The sequence below is a fragment of the Mastomys coucha genome, unplaced genomic scaffold (assembly GCF_008632895.1).
Source record: "Mastomys coucha isolate ucsf_1 unplaced genomic scaffold, UCSF_Mcou_1 pScaffold15, whole genome shotgun sequence".
Taxonomy (NCBI): domain Eukaryota; kingdom Metazoa; phylum Chordata; class Mammalia; order Rodentia; family Muridae; genus Mastomys; species Mastomys coucha.
Window position 1 is genome coordinate 76,389,524 of NW_022196897.1, and position 21,821 is coordinate 76,411,344.

The 21,821-nt window shown below is 44.8% G+C and overlaps 1 protein-coding gene across 1 annotated transcript in view; it reads right to left on the reverse strand.

The window, feature by feature from the left end:
- Nucleotides 1–369: 369 nt before the first annotated feature.
- The window catches only part of Ptprj (protein tyrosine phosphatase receptor type J), a 152,799-nt gene continuing 131,347 nt past the window's right edge, over nucleotides 370–21,821 (reverse strand). The window contains exons 12-24 of the mRNA XM_031370900.1: nucleotides 21,150–21,360; nucleotides 20,915–21,039; nucleotides 19,870–19,957; nucleotides 18,001–18,042; nucleotides 17,171–17,179; nucleotides 16,979–17,066; nucleotides 15,659–15,749; nucleotides 12,905–12,978; nucleotides 12,674–12,808; nucleotides 11,003–11,122; nucleotides 8,782–8,942; nucleotides 7,999–8,134; nucleotides 370–5,187 (exon numbers count right to left, since the gene is read on the reverse strand). Coding sequence (XP_031226760.1) covers nucleotides 5,029–5,187; nucleotides 7,999–8,134; nucleotides 8,782–8,942; nucleotides 11,003–11,122; nucleotides 12,674–12,808; nucleotides 12,905–12,978; nucleotides 15,659–15,749; nucleotides 16,979–17,066; nucleotides 17,171–17,179; nucleotides 18,001–18,042; nucleotides 19,870–19,957; nucleotides 20,915–21,039; nucleotides 21,150–21,360 — 1,439 coding nt within the window. The 3' untranslated portion in view covers nucleotides 370–5,028. The remainder of the gene's footprint in view (nucleotides 5,188–7,998; nucleotides 8,135–8,781; nucleotides 8,943–11,002; nucleotides 11,123–12,673; nucleotides 12,809–12,904; nucleotides 12,979–15,658; nucleotides 15,750–16,978; nucleotides 17,067–17,170; nucleotides 17,180–18,000; nucleotides 18,043–19,869; nucleotides 19,958–20,914; nucleotides 21,040–21,149; nucleotides 21,361–21,821) is intronic.

Consider the following 21,821-nt stretch of genomic DNA (forward strand, 5'->3'; position numbering starts at 1 on the left):
CAAACCCTCAGGGGAGGGCTTCCAATCAGAAGCTTGAGCCTAAACTTATTTGGCTTTAGCAAGATGTCAGCCCATGCCTTTCTGAGCAGACTCAAATCTTGCAACATGCCTGTGCTCCTCTCTCATGACAATTGTCATCTCTCTGCCAACTAATGCTGACCGCAAGGAAAAGGTAAGAAAAGCCCTGACTGCTCCATGTCTGAACTGGTATACTCTCATACCGAGTATGTCCAGTACATCAAAAGGAACATACTCTCTGTTATCAGGGAACAAACCTGTTGAGTAACTACATTATCAGCTGTCCCCAGTTTGTGCTTTCTGCCTAATCAGAAAAGTGGTAAACAAAAATGGCTCGAGTCAGTCATCTTGGACATACTAAAGAAATTACATGGAAATTTTATTTCCCATTAAATAATTCCAAAAAAGGTACAGGCAATGATAGCACATGCTTATTTCCAGAACTCAGAAAGCAGAGGCAAGAGGATTAGAAACTTGGATTACAGGAGGTCCTATCTCAACCCCCAAAACCATTTTGTACCAGGGGACACAAAAAGACGAACTGAAAGTATTATCCCGGTGGTTCTCAACCAGGGGGTCACGACCCCCTTGGAGGGGTCAATGACCTTTTACAGGGTTCATCTAAGACCATCAGAAAACACAGATCGAAACAGTAGCAAAATTAAAGTTATCAAGTCACAGCAGACACAAGTTTACGGTTGAGGGGGACACCACAGCACCAGTAACTGTTTTAAGGGGTTGCAGCATTAGGAAGCTTGAGGACCACTGCTCGATCAAATTGTCACAGTAGCCCAACAATTTTGAGATTCCCTAGAAACCTCAACAGTAGACCCTCTAAAAATTCTGGGGACTTCCTAAGGTGAGCACATCTCTCTACCAAACTGAGAACCATACCATTAGCCCCATGCGCCCACGCAGCCATGCGCCCACGCATTCACGCGTCCACACAGCCACATCTTGAAGTATAAACCTCTCATACCTCAGAATGTGGCTCTACTTGGTGAAGGGATCTCAGTAATAAATAAGATAAAATGAGATGCTGTGCACTAGGCCATAACCAGTATTGTTAGGATCCTCAGACCTACATAAAGGCCATATGTGGACAGGGAGAAAGCCATTCTAGGAGGGAGTCCCTACCACCCCTTGATCTCGGATCTCCAGCTTCCAGATTATAAAAATATATTTTTTTTGCTTAAACAACCTAGTCTGTGGTATCTGACACAGTAACTATAAAAAACGATATAGAAAAATCCAGTGAAAACATGATCATGTTAGGGATTCCCTGGTGAAATATAACAAACCAGTAAAGTATATGGTAAATGGTACAGACATAAAATAAGGGGCAGGGGAGAAAGAGAGGATGGAGGGGGGAGAGGAAATGAATCAATCCAAGAGAGAAAGAGAAATGAATCAACCCAAGACATAATGTGTTGACATATTTTATATTTGGTATTTGTAAGTTTTAAAAAAAGTTTTTCAGGCCATTTTTCCTTTTAAAAAAAAAAGCAACCAACAGCAATACTCTGTACAAGTATAACAGACATTAGAAATGTGCATCATTCCAAAATAGTTACAAGAAAAGTACAGTTTAGAGTCCACATCAACACTTCTATTCTGTGCCCAAGGGAAAAAAAAGCTACAGTTGTTAAACACACAGTTGCTACGCAGCAATCTGAAAAACGCAGAATTCCAACTCTGATTTGAGGTGAATCAACTTCAGTCACCAGGCTTGTTTAGCTCAACAAGCACAATCAAGCATTCCAAACTGGAAAAAAAAAAATCCAGGCTTCTCCATCCCAGAAAACAAGTATGAATGAACCAGCTGCATAGTTGACCCTTCCCCACCTCCTCCCCACTCCCACCCCCAGAGCCTCCACCTTCACAGAGCACAAAGCCAGCAGGTCCATTGTGCCAAAGTCTGGCTAGAGATCACAAAGCGGCCTCAGAGAACAGACACCAAATGTCCCCCTGGTGCCAATCGTTGCTAGATTCCGCTCTGGTGGAAAAGCCTTTCTCCGCAGAAGACATCAGTCAATGGCCCAAGTCCTCCAAAGCAGCCGGCCACCAGTCTGTAGCCCTTTCACTGACAGCAAGGCCCACACTGGCTGCTTTTCTCGGTGCTGCCATTGTATCTGACCCAGGAGCTCCAACCAGACTCTTCCAACTTCTGTTCACAGTTCCACTGAGGGCTTGAGGCAAACAGTGAGAAGGACCTTCCCCCTGGACTCTGCCCAACCCTAGCCTCTGTCATTAATCTTCCCTTTCCAATGGCTGTGCTATGCAAACTCCACCACACAGTCGTCCTCCTCCAGATGTAGAATGGCATGGTGAGCTTCTTGTGACCTGCCCATTTGGAACTACAGACCTCTCTGCCACTAGCCTTCCTCCTGGGACTGGAAATGGCTTGCAGGGGCTGATGCCTAGAGACTTTCCAGACCCACACAGGCAGAAGTGGAGACGGTTTCTGTGTTTTGCAATTTTATACAGTGTGTTTATGATCATGTTGCTTTGATTTTTTTTTTTTTTAAGGAACTCTAATCTTCTACAGGACTATTTTAGGGGCAAGTCCTTTCCCCAAGCTTTTCACAGCAGTAGAGGCAGGGCATAGGTGCTACATGGGATTGGACCCCTTGCCACCCACTACAATGGTTCCTAACAAACTGAGGAGGTGGATAGGTGGTGCACAGAACTACTGCCAGAACAGGCCCTGCTGTGAAGCATCCTAAAGTCAGCACATCCTAGTAGGCAGACCAGACAGGGCATTTGGAAATAATGAGCCCATGTTCAGCTTCACTCCACACCTGGAAACAGCAAGGCTTCCCTGATTCACAACTGCAGCATCAAGTTCCCCAGCGAAGTTGGGTCAAGGAGCCCAGCCTACCCTGGCCAGCCCATTCTCTGTAGAGCTGGACACTAAATGAATATCAAAATGCAAAGGATTTAGCAAAAAAGTGCAGTTTCCATGTGAGAAGTAAAATTCTCCCCCAAAGCATGACAGCGCCATGACCTCTTCTTTTAATCCTTTCAGTACCGCAACGGAAAGGGGGGTACACAACACAGCACTACAGTGCCGAGCCACAGCAGGAGCAGAGCCACAGCAGCGCTGAGCCACAGGGAGGCCTTTCAGTACATCGCGGTTCACCCTCTCCAACCCTACAGATACTCATGATCAGGTCCAATCAGCCATCAAAGTGCTGGTGACACGAGGAACAGAGTGCAGGACATCAGAAGACAGGTTACCCCAGGGCCCACAGTGGCCAGGACCTCAGAGAAGACCCCGCCCTCATCTTCAACACGATACCACAGTCCCAAACATACAGCAGGATGTGTTACTGTGGAAAACAGCCACAGGACTCCAGAGACCGGGCGATTCCTTCATAAGACCTTATATAGACTTCATTGCCTACTAGAAAATAAACTTGAAACTTCTTCAAATAGAACCTGAGCCACAAGATAAAATAAAAGACACCAATCTTGTCATGTTAATGCCTTGAGAAGTTTACAGATTATGTACCAATAAAATAAAACCACATAAATTCTGAAATTCTTGGTGAATACACACCTGAAGCAAAAAAAAAAATCTACATTTTCTTTAAAAATTCAAAGTAATTACAGCAGCAGTGTAGTGAAAAGAGGTTTTAAAAATAATAATTACATCTTTGATACAAATCAAACTTTGTACACCTCAATTCATAGGAATGACTGGTGTAAGAGTTTAGTATTTATATATACAGTAGATACTGATGTGTGTCACTGCAGACAGACTAAAGCCAGTGGACTTGGGGGGGGGAGGGGTTAATCTGAGTTCACACTGAAATGTTCACAGATCACCACGCTATAAAACACACACATACACACACACACATATACACACACACAGACACACACACACACACAGACACACACACACACACAGACACACACACAGAGACATAAAATGACAACCTGAGTAAAACATCACTAAGAGCCCAGAGCATCGTGAACCACTACGTCACATATTGCACCTTTAAATAATCCTTCTTACCAAAGACAGAAATGAGAGAAAGGAGGAGACGGGATGAGAAGGGGTACACACCACGGTATGTTGGTTCCTCTGTTCCTCCCCACCCCCACCCACAGAGAGTCTCATGGTGATAGTTTAAATTTCTATTCTCACCCAGCCAATGGGATGAAAATCTCACCAACAGAAGTCTTTGGCGAAAACTGGGAAGGGAAAAGAAAGAAAGTAAAGGGAACGTGGAGCACAAGTGTGTGTCAAGGGTGGGCCGCAGAGAAAGCCTCCTCGAATCGAGTGGGAACAGGAATGTGACTGAGGAGACGGACCTCTGATACTAAGCTACTGCTTAAATATTCCGTATATTCCAATTCTGAGATTCAATATAAAAATAGAGATATCTACTGAGTTTTGCCTGTGGAAGCATAATTCAGAAAAGGCACATGTTCAAATAGAAACCCACGCAGAAGAGGCGCCGTGTGCCCCTCACTGTGTGAGAAACACCCACAGTCATGCATTTCCATCAGCTAGATTCCAAGATACAGTAGATAAAAATAGACCTCTGATACTTAAAATATATTCAACCCAACATAATCCTGGCTTTAGCATGTGAATCATATAAAAGTCTTAAAAAAAAAAGAGAGAGAGAAAGAGGTAGGGGAGGGAGAGAGAAAGGAGGGGAGAGAAAGAGAGGAGAACAAACCTATTTGGAAAACAAAAACATAGCTCACTTTTCCTGGTTTTCCACAATTCTCAAGGAAGAAAACAAAAAGTAAACCCATCCCATTGGTAAGCAGGAATGCGGCTGATTTACATACCACCTGTCCACAGCCCCTGACAGTCCCACTGCCTATCTGCCCTGTTTTGCACGCACAGCCCCATGCCCTCCAAGTAGTTCTAACAGAACAGAACAAAGAACTGAGAAATGAGACATATAAAACATGTCCCCGTCAGGGCACTCTCCTTCGCTGTGGGTGTGACGGTCCGGTTAGCTTCAGAGAGGGCTTGCTTTGGAACTAGGCGATGTAACCATTAGTCTTTCCAAACATGCTCACTGGCTCGAGGTTTTCATAGATTGTCATTGCGGTTGTGTTCTGATAGATGAGATCAACTTTTGAATCTTTCTGGGCTCTGATAATATCCAAAACACACTGATTGAGGAAAACATACTGGTCCTAGGAGAAAAGAAAGTGAGAGAGAAGAATAAGCACCAGCCCCAGGAATGAGAACACAAGATGATTTTTTTAACAAATAATCACCATGATATCATCCCCCTAACCCCATCTACCCAGCAGCAAACATGTCCAAGTAAACACATCCATGACCTAAGAACATCCTAAGGAAATTCAAAACCACATAGCACAGCTTTCTTTATCAGTGATGCTTAACCAGAGAGGGCATTCTCACCTTTCCTGATCAAGGAAACATCGGAACCCTGGAGAGGGTGAGATGAAGATGCAGAGGAAACAAAACATAGATACGGTGGGACAGTAAAAGTTATGGAATCCGTGTGGAGTGAGAGTAAACCGGAAAGAGTCTCTGAAGAGGAGAAGGGTTAAAGGATATCCGCTGGACCTGAGTGGGGACTACTCTTTGGGGAAGTGTGATGACTAAACTTAATTGCAGCTGGATAAAATTGGGATAAAATTGAGAATCACTTAGGAGATGCTCCTCTGGATGAGGAGGTCATTAAAGGTGAGGGTCACCTGGGGCTGAGGTTTGCAGCAAGTGAGAAGTGAAGGGGGTTGAGTATCAACAGTCATCTCTCTCCTGCCTTACTGCAGGCAGAATGTGACCAGTGTCATCCTGCTGCTGCCACAGTTAGTTATGCCACACTGGCATACCGGGAAGGACTGTACCCCTAAACCATGAGGCGAAACAAACTTCCGCACAACAATTGTTTTTTTCAAAACGAAGTATCAATGTATCAGAATCTGCAGGTCATTGTTAAAGAGAGGAAGCATGTGCTGATGCAGAAAATAAAAGTCTAGGTGCCATAAAAGAAAACCTCATAAACAAGCGCATCCAATCCTTTCAAACTAGTCCACAGATGTACGCATGCGCATATTCAAAGAGTTCTATTGCTCCACCTGCTGAGCCAGTTCTCTTGCTTCTGTGACCAAACCTGACAAGGAGGGACTTCTTTTGACTCACAGCAGAAGAAATACAGCCCACCATGGCTGAAATGGGATGGTGGCAGGAGCCTCGGGCAGCTGGTCACACTGCATCCACAGAGAGGAAGCAGATGGCAAACCGGAAGTGGAACCCAGGTATGAAACCTTAAAGCCAACCCAGTAGTGATCGACTTCCTCCAGCAAGGCTCTGCACCCTGAAGGTTCCACGCCCTTTCAAAGCAACGCCACTGTCTGCTGGCCAAATATTCAAACACATCAGCCTGGGGAGGGTGGGGGATCCAAACTACTACACAAGCTAAAGGTAACTAAGGCCTTCCTCTAGGTCCTAGAGTCCAGGGAGTAGGGTTAAAGAAATAAAAGGGGGGAAAATACATTCTGTGCAGTCCTAGAGTGCTAATTTTAATACATTATTTTTGAAATATGAAAAAGTGATCAGGAGGCTGGAGAGGTGGATCGGTGATTAAAGCATTTGCCACAGAGCAGCAGGACTAAACAGATCAACAAACCATGGAAACGCTGAGTGGGTGTGGCCTCAAAAGAGGGCGTGGCCTCAGATCAAGGCAACTAGATAGACTAGCCATATTTTCAAGCTCTGTGTTTGAATGTGATAACCAGCATCACTGCATAAAGTGAGAAAACAGTATCTCTGTCCTTCCCCCCTCCCTCCTTCCCTCACACACATTCTCTCTCTCTCTCTCTCTCTCTCTCTCTCTCTCTCTCTCTCTCTCTCTCTGAGATGAGGGAAGAATCTGCAGACAGATAATGAGATTTGTGTTCTTCTCGCTCTATAAAACTGTAGCAGAAAAATGAAAATCTAACATAGAAGCAAATTTTCACTCTTTCTCCCACAATCATGCATCTCACCCAAAAGCACACAATGTACCCAGACCTCTAACATACCATGCTAGACTCAGACATAGCACATAGTCATAAGTTTCTAAATTGGTACAGAGTAGCAGCCTGAGGCAAGATGAATATTCTGCTTTCATCTTGGTCTGGGAATATCCATCCCTGGAAGCCACTTCCTGACACACTCTGATAAGAACATGCCTCAGATTCAAAGCTTACAAGGGACACTTCAGATGGGGCAAATCCAACAGCTTTACACACATTACAGTACATACTGAGCACACATTTTCTGCTCAGTCATCCTGAGTAGCTCTGATAACCCCACTGTCCTTTAACATATATAAGGCTGGGTACGCATAAGTTGCTGCATTTCTGCTTCAGTGACAATGTGCTACTTCCTGTCACTAAAGTTTGATACATGTTCTGTTAGCTTAAAGACGGTCAGATCTCAGAAACGAAGACCAAACCACCTATAAGTTTTTAATAAACAATAAATTTATTAAATTTAAATAAAACCTAATTTTATAAATTTAAAATCTAGAAACCAAACCAAGAGACTTAAAAAGGTTAATCTGAGGGCTGGAGAGACAGCTCAGCTTCTAAGATCACTGCAAAGGTCTTACAGAGAACCTGGGTGTGATTCCCACGACCTACATGGTGGCTCACAACTACCTCTAACTCCACTTCCAGGGGATTCAACGTCTTCTTCTGGCCTCTGTGGGCACCAAATGCGTGTAATACAAACATGCAGGCAAAATACCCATATGCACAAAATGGAAATAAATAATCTCTTTATTTTAAAGAAGACTGCAGTAAGATAAAGACCCCTGACTCTATCTGCATGTGTGATTCTACTGGTACTATTGCATCAAGGTAATTTAATTACAACTGAAATTCACAGTCAAGAGCAAGAAAGCTCTAGAAGAGCTCAGCATGTGATTCTGTGTGGCCTTTGACATACAGATGGGAAGGGCAAAATGTCAAACACAGATCTGGCCTCACCTCTGTCTGCACCATCAGAGGTCTGTGCATCCGAAGATCATAGACGATCCCATACACATCCACAGTGTTCTCATTCTCTATCTGATAGATCAGGCGATCGATAGCAATGAAAGTTCCGGTTCTTCCAACCCCAGCACTAGAAGACAGAGAAATGAGCAAATCAACATCAGTTGCCTCTCCACAGATCTCCCAGTCCTCCATTGGTACCCACATCTTCATTACCACTGAGGTGAACACATTGCTCCTCGAGTGCAGCTTCAGGAGCATCGGGGCACTCACCTGAGTTAAAAGTCACAGACTAAACCTCTTGCTAACCTCCTCACACCCCATGCCAATGAAAGGGCCCTGTAGCCTAAGACACAAAGTTGCATCTTTTTATGAGGCCTCTGCTCTAATTAATTCTTTTGCCTTTAATGCTAAATTCTTCCTGTTCTATTGTAGGCATGGGCACACCCTTTCTGTAAATGACCAGATGGCAAATACCCTCAGCTGAGCACATTACACCACTGCAATATAAAAGCAATGCAAATGAGCAAGCCAGTGGGTGTGGCTGGGTTCCAGAGAGGTTTTATATATAAAAACAAGCAGACCCTGTCTGGCCCATGGGCTATATAGCTTGCCAACCCTTTTCCACAGTCTCAGGGACTAAGACCACAGTCCCCTCTTGAATTTCCAACTGCCTTTTGCATCTCCTCTTGGGCATTGCTTTGGTGGGGTGGGGGGTATTCACAAATATATACATTTTAAGTTGTCGCCCATGCATACACTGCCAACTGTGCATACCTGCAATGCACCAGGATTGGTGATTCAGGGGGAATCTGCTTCATGTAATCCCGGACCAGGTACCGAAAGTTGATGAGCAGGTCAGTGGTGTCAGGAACCCCATGGTCAGGCCAGGAGGTGAAATGGAACTGCCGCAGAGGATGACTCTCACTATTCTGCATCTGGGTTAGAGATCGTGAGAGTCAGGACACCTGACAATATCACAACAGTGAGTGAGATCAAGCAGGCCTGAGAGCTGTACTGCACATAAAGGAAAGCAGGCAGCCAGGCAAGAGTCACTCCCCAGAAATTCCAATCACAGCACATTTGATCCCTACCACCAAATCCTCATAATGTTCCCAAGAAGGGCGGGCTTCATCCCCCCTACTAAAGATGGGCAGCAGAAGCTCAGAGGAAACGGGAATGAACACCGATACTCACCCTATGTGGAGACAACACACCCAGTTCAACTTTGAGTTTAGATCACCTGTGTTCTCAGCTAACAGCCAGGAATAACCCCACGCCCACACACCTGCTCCTCTTGGGGACTTCATTCTATAGCCCCATTCTACAGCCCACCTGGAAACGCCACTTCCCTTAAAGCCCAAAATCATTCCCTAAGTATGGGTAGGAGGTCTATACCTGTGGGATAAGAACCACCTGGAGAGTCCTGGGCTCTCTAGATAGTATATGGTACTATTACCCAACACCAAGCAACTATTTAGAACTATAGTGGTGTAAAAAAAGGAACACACATTCATACACAGAGAGAGAAATACACACACACACACACACACACACACACACACACACACACGATGCACACATATCCGTTCAGCCTGCTACTCTAACATCTGGCAGGCAGGAGACAGTGGACACTGTTATAACAAACTACTAGTTACACAGTTTATATTCCACCTTAGACCAAGCATGTTCCTGCAATTACCAAAACTCTGTCCTCTGGGGCTCGTCCTGACTCTGCCTGTCCTTGATTCAACTATATTCATTCGTCTGTACCTGACCTTACCAACACACCTGAGCCCCTCAGCAGGTCAATGGGCATCTCCGTGACTGAAGCTAATTTTTGACCTATATTCATCATAAAAGCAATAAACTTACACTATTCAAAGTTTGAGAAATAGGAGAGAGGATACTGAGAAGCTTCCTTGCGGATAACTAACATCATAAATATCATCAAAAGGATTTACTGCGAGAAGAAATCAGCTGTGCGGAGTAGGGAAGAGAAGAAGAGACACAAAGAAACCGTGGAAAGTAGAACTTTTCAGAAGCAGTTCTGCAGAGGAGCAAGGGGCAGGATGCAGGCGGTCGGGGGACAGGAAGCAGGGGGCAGGGAACAGAGGAGCATAGAGCAGAGGAGCAGGGGCAAGGGGGCAAGAAGACAGGGGGCAGAGAGTGGAGGAGCCAAAGAGCAGAGGAGCAGGGGCAAGGGGGCAAGAGGGCAGGGGGCAAGGGAACAGGGGACCAAGGGGCAGGGGGCAGGGAGGCAAGAACAAGGGGCAGGGGGCAGAGAATAAGAGTGATAGTCAAAAGAAATGGAGCTCTATCTGTAACATTCTCATTCTATAAAAGGGAAATGTATGCATATACTTCACATAATTATAAAGCACTATTTTAGAAAATGCCATGTGGAAGCCTATATATAAGCCTAAAATAAGAAAAGGCTTTGGTGTGAATCATGAAATCTCTAGAATCTGTAGCTTCTACACAATGAGAGCAATAGCATTTTCTTTATTTCGCCAACTCTATGCACAAAGGTGAACTCCAAGCAGAAGCAGCTGGGAATAGTAGACATGCCAGTCCATTTAAATGGGCAAAGCCTGCAGAAATAAGCCTGACATATTTCAAACGTTCCTCACTTACTGTGACCTTGCTTATGTAAGCGGTCATGTCAGCGCGTGCTACACATCCCCAAAGGAGGACCTGAAATATTCCGGAGATCAGAGTCTTTGAGACCCAGTAACTAGTAAGAGTTAGTATCTCATGTACTATGTCTCACTATATCTTATCTTATAAACTAGAACCCATGCTCATAAGACTCATTCAGAAAGGACACAGAAGTCCCCTCAAGAAAGTAAAGCTAGGGGCTCCTTAGAGAGCATGTAGGTATAGGCTTTAAATTCTGAAAAATAAAATAAAAGCAAAATTACTTTTCTCATGAATCAAATATTAGTTATCCTCAATATTAATACCCATTGATTTTCTCAGATCAATTTTGACTTACATTTTTCACCACAAAATCTCTGATGGTCCATTCCGGAAGAACAACTTCTGATGTCATTGCCACAGTTATGTCCCCATAGTCCTGAGCCTGCTTAGAAGGCCAGTACTCCTCACATTTGGTCTAGAACACAAGGTTTGGTTTTATGAAAAATCAGGGATCACACACCCACCATCATCAAAATCCCGCAAGGCAAAACAAGTCATGAAACTGTCATGGGGGACTGCTCAGTCCCTTATCAGGGTCTGTTTGACCCAAACACAGAGATACACACATGTACTAACAACTCAGAATAACATAAGTGGGTCTTTAAGAGAAATTATTCAGTGAGGTTGTTCAGCAGGGAAGTGTAAGTGCTGTGTAAGCCTACAGACCTAAGTGCGGTACTCACATCCCATTTCCAGAAACATCAACATGGACCATGTATTTGACCTTTTATTTCCTGTGGCATATACACTCTCGCACACACATATACACATCATACACACAATATAATAAAAATGGATTTTAAGGAATGATGTCCAACAGGATGCAGTTACCACCTGGGACAGCAGCACTCAGAGAGAACACCTGGGACAGCAGCGCTCAGAGAGAACACCTGGCCACCAGCGGCCACCAGCGGCCACTCCATCGAGCTGTCAGAACCCTTCTCAATCAGCAAGGAACACTGAGATAGAAACATCCTGCAGACGACTCTGGTGGACAGGGAGGTGTGGGAATCACTGACTTTGGGACTCAAGAGAGGAATCTGCACTGAGAGTGGGGGAGGTACGGAAGGAGAGAGGGGGAAAGAGAATGAATACCTTATTCTAGGCATGGGAGTTCATCCCAAAACTCTCATTATTTAGGAAGCTGAAGCAGGAGACTTGCTCTAAGTTCAAGTCCAACCTAGGCTAAAAGTGAAGTTCTGTCTAAAAAAAACCAACCAAACAAACAAATAAAACAAAAAACAACAACAAAACATAAACCACTAATAGCTGGGGTATTGCTCAGCGGCAAAGCACGGCACGCTGAGACGGGTAGCATGCACTCAGCAAGGCCCTACGCCCAACCCCGAGCGCTAACTATCGTAGTAATTAATAACTCTCTATAAAGCAATAGTAATTCTCATTCTTCAGGAACACACTTATAATGTGGCATGTGTTTTTCAACTCATCTCTATTTAAGGAAATAGGAGATTTTTATTCCCAGTACAGATCCTCCTTTCTGTGACAGAAATGGCAGGTTGGTTCCAGGCCACACAGGAAGAGAGGGGGCTGCTGGGACCCACCTGGAGATAAATCTGAAAATGCTTTTAATGTTAAAAACTAAGTCTGAAAATCAGAGATTTAGGAGTTGGTTGCTTAGAGACTGTACAGATAGGCTTTACAGGCACAGAGCTGATGACGGCAGAGCCATGTAGTCTCTGGTACCTCACCGTAGGCCTGCAGTGTCCACTGCACTGACCCAGTTCCATCTACTCACTAACTCCAGCAGCACAAAGTCAATGACAGATATTAATATGACCCCACGACAAAGATTTTTTTTTTAAATCTTTTTTCTAGAAGCTAAAAATGCAGAACTAAGGATGAAAGTGTTAATGTTTGGGAAGAGTGCTTTTTAAAAGACAGGTGGATTTCAAGATATCCTCTACCACAATAAAAATTAATTTATGAATTTTCAAAAGACACTTACCCTTCCCTGCTCCACGCATTTGGTCAACATAACAATGGCATATACGTTTTTCTCCCAAACCATACGCCAAAAATCTTTCAAAGTGTTGGGTAAAGGTCCTTGTGTGGCGATGAAATCTTTCTTGGAATGGTAGCCCTAGAAATAGAAGGCTTAGTCATCATCAGAGGTACAGACAGACACACTCCTATTCAGAGGACCCCAGGCCATGAGAGAGAGCAGCTACCCACTTACAGGCATATAGTTGGCATTGATGTAGTCATCCGTCGAATGGGTCTGGACTGAAAGTTTGACTCGAGAAATATCATCTGTAGCATTAAAAGAAAGAAAGATCCTCATTTTACGCCATGCTTCAGGAAAGTTGCAAGCAGGGAAATTTTAGCAGTACAAACTGGCAGCCGTGGCTGCCACGCAGCTTCACAGCTTACATTCGTGATCTCATTTGATCCCCGTGGACAGGTTGTAACGGTGGCACAGAGAAGATGCATGACAGCCTTTGGAGAACTAGGATTGGAATGTAGGATTGGCCTGACAGCCAGGCCTACATTCTTACCTCCTCAGACTAAAGAAGCCTCATCCCAGCAGCCTTGGGCATCTGCTCTGAGCCAGACAGTGTTAAGCAACCATACCCACACCTCAAAGCCATCCCACAAGCTTTCAAGATAAGGAAACCATGAGTTTCAGAGACCAAGTGACAATTCAAGGTCTGCTATCTGGAGGAACAGCAGACAGAATTTGAACTCAGAGCCTATTCTACTATGGCAGAGAAGACATCTAAGTTAACCTTTTCCCCTGCAGCCTTAAAAAAGTTGTTAAAGGGCTGGTGAGATGGCTAAGCCATTTAAGGTGCTTGCTGATAAACCAGATGGCCTAAGTTTGACCTCAAGGCCCACATAGAGGGAGAGATTGTCCTCTGATCTCCACACATATACCATGGCACAACCACACCCATACATACAATCAATAAATTAAAGATGGATGGATGGATGGATGGATGGACGGACAGATCGGTGTTTGATAGAAAGATGGATGAATTGATGGATGGCTTGATAACAGACAGATGAAGTTCTAAATTTGGAGTTATAGAGAAAGCTCCGTCAGTAAAGTGCTTGTCATACAAACCATGAGGACCCGGGTTCAAACCCTAGAAACCAAAGTGCACCTCTGTAATCCCTGCCCTGGAAAGGGAGGTACAGGAGGTTCCTTGGGGCTCGAGGGCCAGCTAATCTACCTGACTCAGCAAGATCCAGGTCTCAAAAATGAATGGGTGGGGAGGTGGGCAAGATCTGGAGGGAGATGAGGGAGAGAAAAATGGGATCGAAATATATTGTATAAAGAATTATTTTCAATAAAATATAAGGTAGAGCAACTGAGGAAGAAACCCAGTGTCAACCTAAACTGAATGCATAAAACTACTATACATGGAGGGATCTTAAATACAAACTTCTCATGTTTTCTAAACGTCATTCTCATTTAGAGAGCTTACGCACAAACATGCTCAACTCCAGAGGTGAAAATAATGGAAGAAATTCCAAATGTCAAGATAAGTCATGGGTGGTAGCACTGAGGACAGCTCCCAGTCCCCATCTGAATCCACTCCCTACCTTCCCGGGACAGAGCAGCACAGCAATAGTAATGTAAAGCCAATGGGGATGTGGGTCTCAAGTGAAAGTCTTGTTACTAGAAACAACACCCAAATATCAAATTCCCAGCCCTCAATCGAAATCAGCTCTCCAAGAGCAAGCCAAACGTCTGAGTTAGTCGCAGAAGGTCAGGGGCTTGACAGCTATCCCAGCATGGTTTCAAAATCACTCCTCTCTGATCAAGGACAAGACCCATTGACTAGTATAAGGGAAGAAACAGAAAAAGAACCCATAACCTTTTTTTAAAAGCTGAGTTTAAATACAAATGAATAGAAAAGCATGCCTTCAAATTAAAAAAAAACAAAAACTAAAAACAGTTATTAAACAGCTTGGTGTAGAAGTTACCCACAAAACCCAGCATCCTCATGACAAGCAGAGTGTGGCTAAGACCCACTGGCACTGCTCTCCGTGTCCTAACTCCTGTGCCAACAGACCTCCACAGCAGAGAATTCACATCACTGGCTGCCCTCTATACTTCAGTTTGCCGTCACCTTTTTGGGTAAGTGCTACTCTGGTTTCATTCCATTTGCTGTGACAAACACCTTGACTCAAAGCAGCACAGAGAGGGAAAGGTTTTATGTAGCTTACAATTCCAGATCACACCACTATGAGGAAGGCAAAGTGGGAGCTTAAAGCATCATGTCTACACTCAGGCAGAAAGAGCAAACACATGGACCTCTGCTTGCCTGCTCTCTCAGCAAGCGTTCTCTCTTAGACCATTCAGAACCCCCTGCCTACAGAATGGTATTGCCTACAGAATGGTATTGCCTACAGAATCATTAGGTCTTCCCCTATTAATTAAAAATCAAAATAAGGCCCCCGAAGACGTCATGGGCCAATCTGATCTAAATAATTCCTAAGACTCCCTTCCCAAGGGATTCTAGACTGAAAAAGTTGACAGTCAAAACCAAGTAGCCACGAACAAACACTAGCAATTTCCCAAAGCAGGAAAGACATCAGTGTGACTGCCAGTTAGCTTTAGAACACACCCAGCAAGGAGAGAGTGTGACAAGAGACCTGCTCCTCCTGCTGCCCCTTTCATCTAGAACAATCCAAACTAGAGTAAGAAAGCAACCCCGAACAGGTCATCTCGCACAGTGCCTTGTTTTCTTCACATACAGGATGAATATCCTACCACCTACTCTACAAGCCGAGGATGTAGGATTAAATTAAATATACCATCCCTTCACAGAGAACTTAGCTCCTAAAAGGTTAACAGCTGTGAGAATATCTGGTGCTGAATGGTGGTGGAGATGCCGAGTGGGAATCATGGATTCCCATCTCTCTGCTGTTCACAATGTGATGGCCAGGGACAAGGGAAGATGAAAGGAAGAGAACCACTCACAGGGTAGGACATTGTTGTATCGGTTCTTCCCTCTGTTTTCGGCTATTTCAGCTGTATATTTAGGTAAACTTATTCCAATCAGCTTCAGATCCTGGAAGAAAAAAATGAGTTGTATATTTAATCGGAACCCAGGGTGCGGTCAAACAAAGTAGGAATTCAGAGGCAGAGCATGTTAACTACTGCAAACTAGAAAGAGGCTCTGAGCATCTAACTTCTAGTACCCTTGAGTAGGCTCTTATAGAACATGGCCATGGAAGAAGCAATCAAGGTGAAGTCACACTGGAAGAGGGTGGGTCCTTAAACCTAATGTGGGTAATGTCATTATAATATGGATACAAAGACACAGACACACAAGAGGAAACACCTCATGGTGATGATGGTGCAGACGGAAGCCATGCTTCCCCCAAACCAAAGGACAACTGGGCTTTCCAGAAGCTGGGGGACGCATGGAAGGATCTCCCCTATAGGCTAAAGGGGAGCAGATCCTGCTGATACTGTGATCTGGAGCCTCTTGCCTCTAGAACAGGGAGGCAATAAATTCCTTGTCTTCAGCTACCCACGTCATGGCACTTAGCTAAGGCAGCACTTGAGACAAGAGCAGAGGGTACTGCGAAAGGGAAAGGATGATTCTTGCCTTCTAGGGGCTGGAAACCTAGAGGAGAGGTGTGGTCAGGAGTCCCGAGCAAGGCAGGGGAGGTGCATAGGCTACGGATGGAACCAGGCACTATAAGGACAAACTTGACACAGCCAGAGACCGAGTCCTCCCATGGGATCTGAGGAACCCAGGACGAGGCAGTGTCGGAATGAGGATGGATTGTGATGGAGCTGTGGGTAGGATTGTAGGTGTGCTAAAGCAGACAGCAGCGGGCACATCATGCAGGGATAAGCATGCATGCACCTTCAGCAATACAACAGTTCACTGGGCTAGTCTGAGGTAGCAGAGTCTAGAAGGCAAGAGACTGACAAACTACTAACCCAGGGTTCCAATGATCCTCCCAAGTCAGCTCTGACCACAGAGCTGTCCAGCCCCAAACCTCTAAATGGCCCATCTGGTTTCTTTGCTGCTCATATAGCTTATTAGGGACTAGTTAATCATCCCCTATCTTCAACCAACCATTTCTGTCTCTCTCTAGATAATCTTCAGGTATCCACAAGATTAAACCCAAACTCCACCAGAAGTAAAGATCCCTGTGAGCTTCCTAAGCCGACAGCAGTGTGCCCCAGAGGGTCAGACACAACCTTCTCTCCCCTCTAGGCTGCCTCGCACCCAAAGCTTCACCATAAGACAGACTGGCAGAAAACGCAGCTACAACCACATACCTCATATTCCTCTGCAAACCCACAGTTAGAGTCAGCTTGCTGTTTCTTGAAGTAGGCCTCAAAATTCTCCACTCGGATTAACTTGGATCTAGGAAAACAAACAACAATTGTTGGGGTGTTTGTTTGTTTGCTTGCTTATTTCTCATTCAAAACAGAAAAAAAAAAGGAAGCTTTAAAAATGAAGCTACTCACTTTTTAGGTCTTCATCATAGAAAAGAAAAAGAAAAAAAAGGAACAATTAGAAAGATGTGCCCATTTTGGAAGCAAGCATCAACTCAAAAGGACAAAGCCAACCATAGTGAGGGGTGTGGGCTAGAGATTAATATAATGTTATTTTAAAAACACCACGTTTAAGTCAGAAAAGTGGACCTGTTCTATAATTAACCATATATGTTGTGATTTGACAACCCACTCATGTTTTAAAACTGACAATTATTATCTATTGGGTGCTGTGGAGACAGCACAGTGGGCCAGAGCACTTACTACTCCAGCTCAAGGATCTGAGTTCCAATCCTCAGCACCCACGTATAAGAACTCGGTGGCCACATGCACCTGTAATCCAGTGCTCAGGCAGGACAGAGACAGGAAGATGACTGGGGCCTACTGGCCACCAGCACTGCTCTGAATTTAGCAGGAACCCTGTCTCAAGTGAACAGAGCAGTCATAGATAAAGAGTAAGATACACAACATCCTCTCTGGCCTCTGAGCGCACATGGGGATGCATGTGTGTGCACATGTACACTGCACACACACACACAGACACACACACACACACACACACAGAGAAAACCCTATTTATTAGTAAAACTGAAGAACATAGGGTGGGGAACTAAAATAAAGGGAGCTCCAGGTGAACTTGGTAAAACAAAGACTCCTTGAAGAAAGCAGCAAGAACTTCCATATGTCTGTGGCCAATCTGCCAATCAGGGGACAGATATTTCTATCAAAAAGTGCTATAGATAGTTACTGAACAGACTGGGGGACTGAAAATCTTAAAATAAGTTTGTAACTCAGAGACTTACTTAATTTGAGAAAAGGACACTTCATTATTCTTGGCATCTGTCCTATTTTGAAAGAAAAAAAAAAGGCCCATTAGACAAAGAACTTCATCCTGCTCTGCTGCCTTACTCACACCCACAGACACCTTTCTTCACAGCCTGTGCTTCAGGTAGGACACTACAGCCTGCTCCCTAGCACCCAGCCCAACACATAGCCGCTCACTAGTACTTAGTCTAACAGGCCAAGCCGGAAATGCAAACTAAAAATCTGTAAACTTACTCTTTTACTATTGAGAAGAATCAAATTCTACTCAAGCAACTTTTTGGAGTGTGTGTGTGTGTGTGTGTGTGTGTGTGTGTGTGTGTGTGTAATTACATTCCCTTACTGTAAAAACAAGACTTCTTATTCCATGTTCTGCTTTTGAGGAAGCGATTGTGTAAACTAATGCACAGAAGGGAGGGCATGTCCAGAAAGGGCATCAGATCCAATACCAATACTGTGAGCACTGTTGTGTTGGCGCAGCCCCACCTGGACTTGAAACACACTCCAATTGGGCAGCATGCCCCAAAATGGAAAGAAAGCACGTCCACTGACCCAGGCACTCTCCAGCTTGAAATTTAGCCTAAGAAATTAATGAATAAAGCAGGATATCCACTAATGTGTCTAACAGGACTTGGCTGGGGGTAAGCTTTATAATCACATGAACACGGTAAGAGCAAATTTGCTGTAGTTGTGGGTTCCCTGTTTTCCTTGCTCTTCTTGTGGGTATGGTTTTCTGCCAGCCTGGGTTTAAGTTTGGGTACTGGTGCTTTGTTTGTTGTTGGTTTGAGACAGGTCCAGCTATGACTAACTCTGCTTTGTACTGGGGCCTGGCTCCCTGTGCTGCTGTCCTGCCCTAAGGACTTGACTACTCACATTCCAGCTTTTTGCTCTAGATTCTGATTCATTTTTTTAGCAAAGTAAAAAAGATTTAATTAATATGAAGAGAAAGTATCTGATTTACTTGGGGGGGAAGGTAAAACAACTTCTGTTTTCTTGTTAAAAACAGGTTTAGGTGGCACATGCCTATAATTCCAGCACTTGGTAGATAGAAGCAGATTGATCAGTAATTCAGGGTCACCTTCTGCTACATTTGAGATAGCCTGGGATACACAAGACTCTGTCTTCAAAACAAAACAAAAAAAAAAAAACAAAAAAAAAAACAAAAAAAAAGATGAAAAAAAAATAAGGGGAGGATATCAAAAAAACCCAATCCCAGGTGTAAATTTCCAGCTAGAAGCACCTGGCAGTGAGGGAATTCCAGCTGACACATGGACTTCCCAGAGTCAGGCAAGAGGAATGCAGAAAGTGCAAAGATTAAGTTCAAGTTCCTCTTTTGGCCTCTGCATTCCCTAAGAGGGCTTTTAAGACCTACCCGTTAGGGCCGCAGGGAGGCGATGAATCTGAGTACACAGAGCACTATTCTCACTAGTTAACTACACTGCAGGGTGGTTGGACAAAGAGACCGATGACTAACGTCATGGAGTGAGACATTTGTCACTGTTCTCAGCTCCTTGAGCTGGGCTCTCATTCCCACAGCACAGAGGACAGTGTTAGGGCCTCCAGCTGCCAGCAAGAATGGAACCTGAGTTCAAACTTGCCCAGTTCTAAAATCACATGGAACTCTTAACACATTCATAGAATCCTGGCTTGAAAGTTGCATCCTACAAGTCAGTGTAGGTCTGATGCAGCTGGAGGAGGTCAGAGAGGAAATCAGATTGGCCAGGTGGCAGCACTGCGAGGAACACAGGAGTTCTTTCAACTCTTCCCTCTGATTTTACATATGGTTGCCATTCCTTATAATAGAACGTTCCCTTAAACAGTAGCACCTGATGATTAATAAGTAATATCACCTTTTCTTTCTCCAGAAGATGAAGCCTCCCACAGCCGTGATGGCCAGGGCACCAAAGATACATCCGAACACTGCTCCGCAGATGACACCTGGGGAAGATCCCAACAGAGGCATTTCAAAGGGTGTTCATGAAGGGCCCTGCGCTACACCCACAGCCAGCCTGCCCATGCAGGATTCAGGGAGGGAGGGAGTGTGTGCACACTGGGAACAAGTAAACATCTTTGGATGAAAAAGTAGAACAGCTCTCAGGGCTGGCTTCTTCTCCCTTAGCCCACCATTAGCAGGGTGGTCCTGAGAACGGCAGAGCCCTGACCTAGGTCTCTGTTCAGCTGCAAATGTGGGGACCGGAGGCAGCTAGATCAGTGGTTTTTCTTGTCACCTATAAGCAGAAGTACCAACACCACCACATCCACCCTTTTTGTGAGCTACGTAACTTAAGGAGTAGAAACAGCCTGAATTTCGCTTCCATGGAATCCGTTTTATCAGTAGCTCTCTGAAAAGCAGACTAACAGACCAATCAGCTACCTGTCTCTGTCCTGAAGGAGGAGGGGAAGCCTCACCTTGGGTTGCTGAGATTCCCATATATCTAGCTCTGTGACATTGGGTAGGAGGAACACTTCACAAGGAGTTTAAGGCTAGAACTTCAGGCCTGCATTTAAGCCACTGTGTAACACTGGGCACACCCCATCTCTAGGCCTTGGAAGCCTTATTTCTAAGCAGAGCTTAGACAAGACAATTTCTGTGGCTCCTTCTAATGTGAACATTCAAGGACTCTTAACTAAGTCACACAAGCCCACAAATGACTCTCAGAAAGCAAAGGACTAAGTAATCTGCAGAAGTGTGACCAGTTTAAAGGAGAAGTAGGGATCTGTTCCTTCAAGCACCCCAGAGTGGGGAGCTAGGCTGACCCTAAAGACCAAGAGACATGTCAATTTTGGAAAGATGAAAACCTCCACCCTCCTAGCCACCTGAGACAGGGGCATGGACAGCAGGCTTCTGCAGACACAAGACACAAAATCCACATCAGGACTTTTGTTTTCCTCTACCTGGATCTTGGGGCAAGAACACGGCTTCTGAATACCGGCTGAAAGACACATAGCTCTCATCCCCATTGATGAGGCCGTCGTTTTGAAGGTTGTAGGTTATATTGGTAAAGCCAGCAACACAAGCCCTGTGGGGAGACAAAGGAGACAATACGGTCACTGAGGCGTGTCTACCACCATAGTACACAACCTTAAATTCATGAGGCTCAGCAGCCAACTTCAAGGACCCGGATATTACCGGTAGGAGCCCAGAGGCTCCAGCCTCCCATTGTAGTAGCCAAGCGTAGTGGATTGGTTCCCCACATCAATTTCATAGTTCAAGACTTCAGACAAGCCCTGAGACTGTCCCTTCTCTTCTATCCTTATGAGGTATGTCACATAAGTATCCGAGGCTCCCTTTTTGAAATCTTCATATGTGTACTTTAAAACATCTGCGGAAGGTTGGCCAGCTAAGGAAAGAGCACAGAAGGTAAATGATGAGTGAGAGCAGAAAGACATGTGTCATAAACTAGCTGCATAATGACACAGGTGCTGAGCAACGATGCCAGCAGCCACCGTCTCTCAAGCAGCTCTAGGAGCAGGTGAGTGCTTAGGACTTGGCTTGTACCAGCTCATCTCACCATCAGGAGTCACTCATGAAAGCTTACAGCCCCTATTCTCAAGCAAGAAAAAAAAAGTGCAGAAAGCTAGCAGAAACCTGCCCAAAGCATGCTGCCCACACTGTGAAGCTGGGGTCCCTGGCCTCTTGACCCAAGACCTTGTGTCCAGCTGCTGCTGCTGGGCACCACGTAACAGCGTCTTTTTCATTCAGCATAGGTCTGTGTTTGAAATTTGTTGAAAGCAAATTCAATGACAAATGGTTTAGAAACAGACTCAAAAGTTTTAAAAGTTGGGGGCCGGGGGGGGGGGG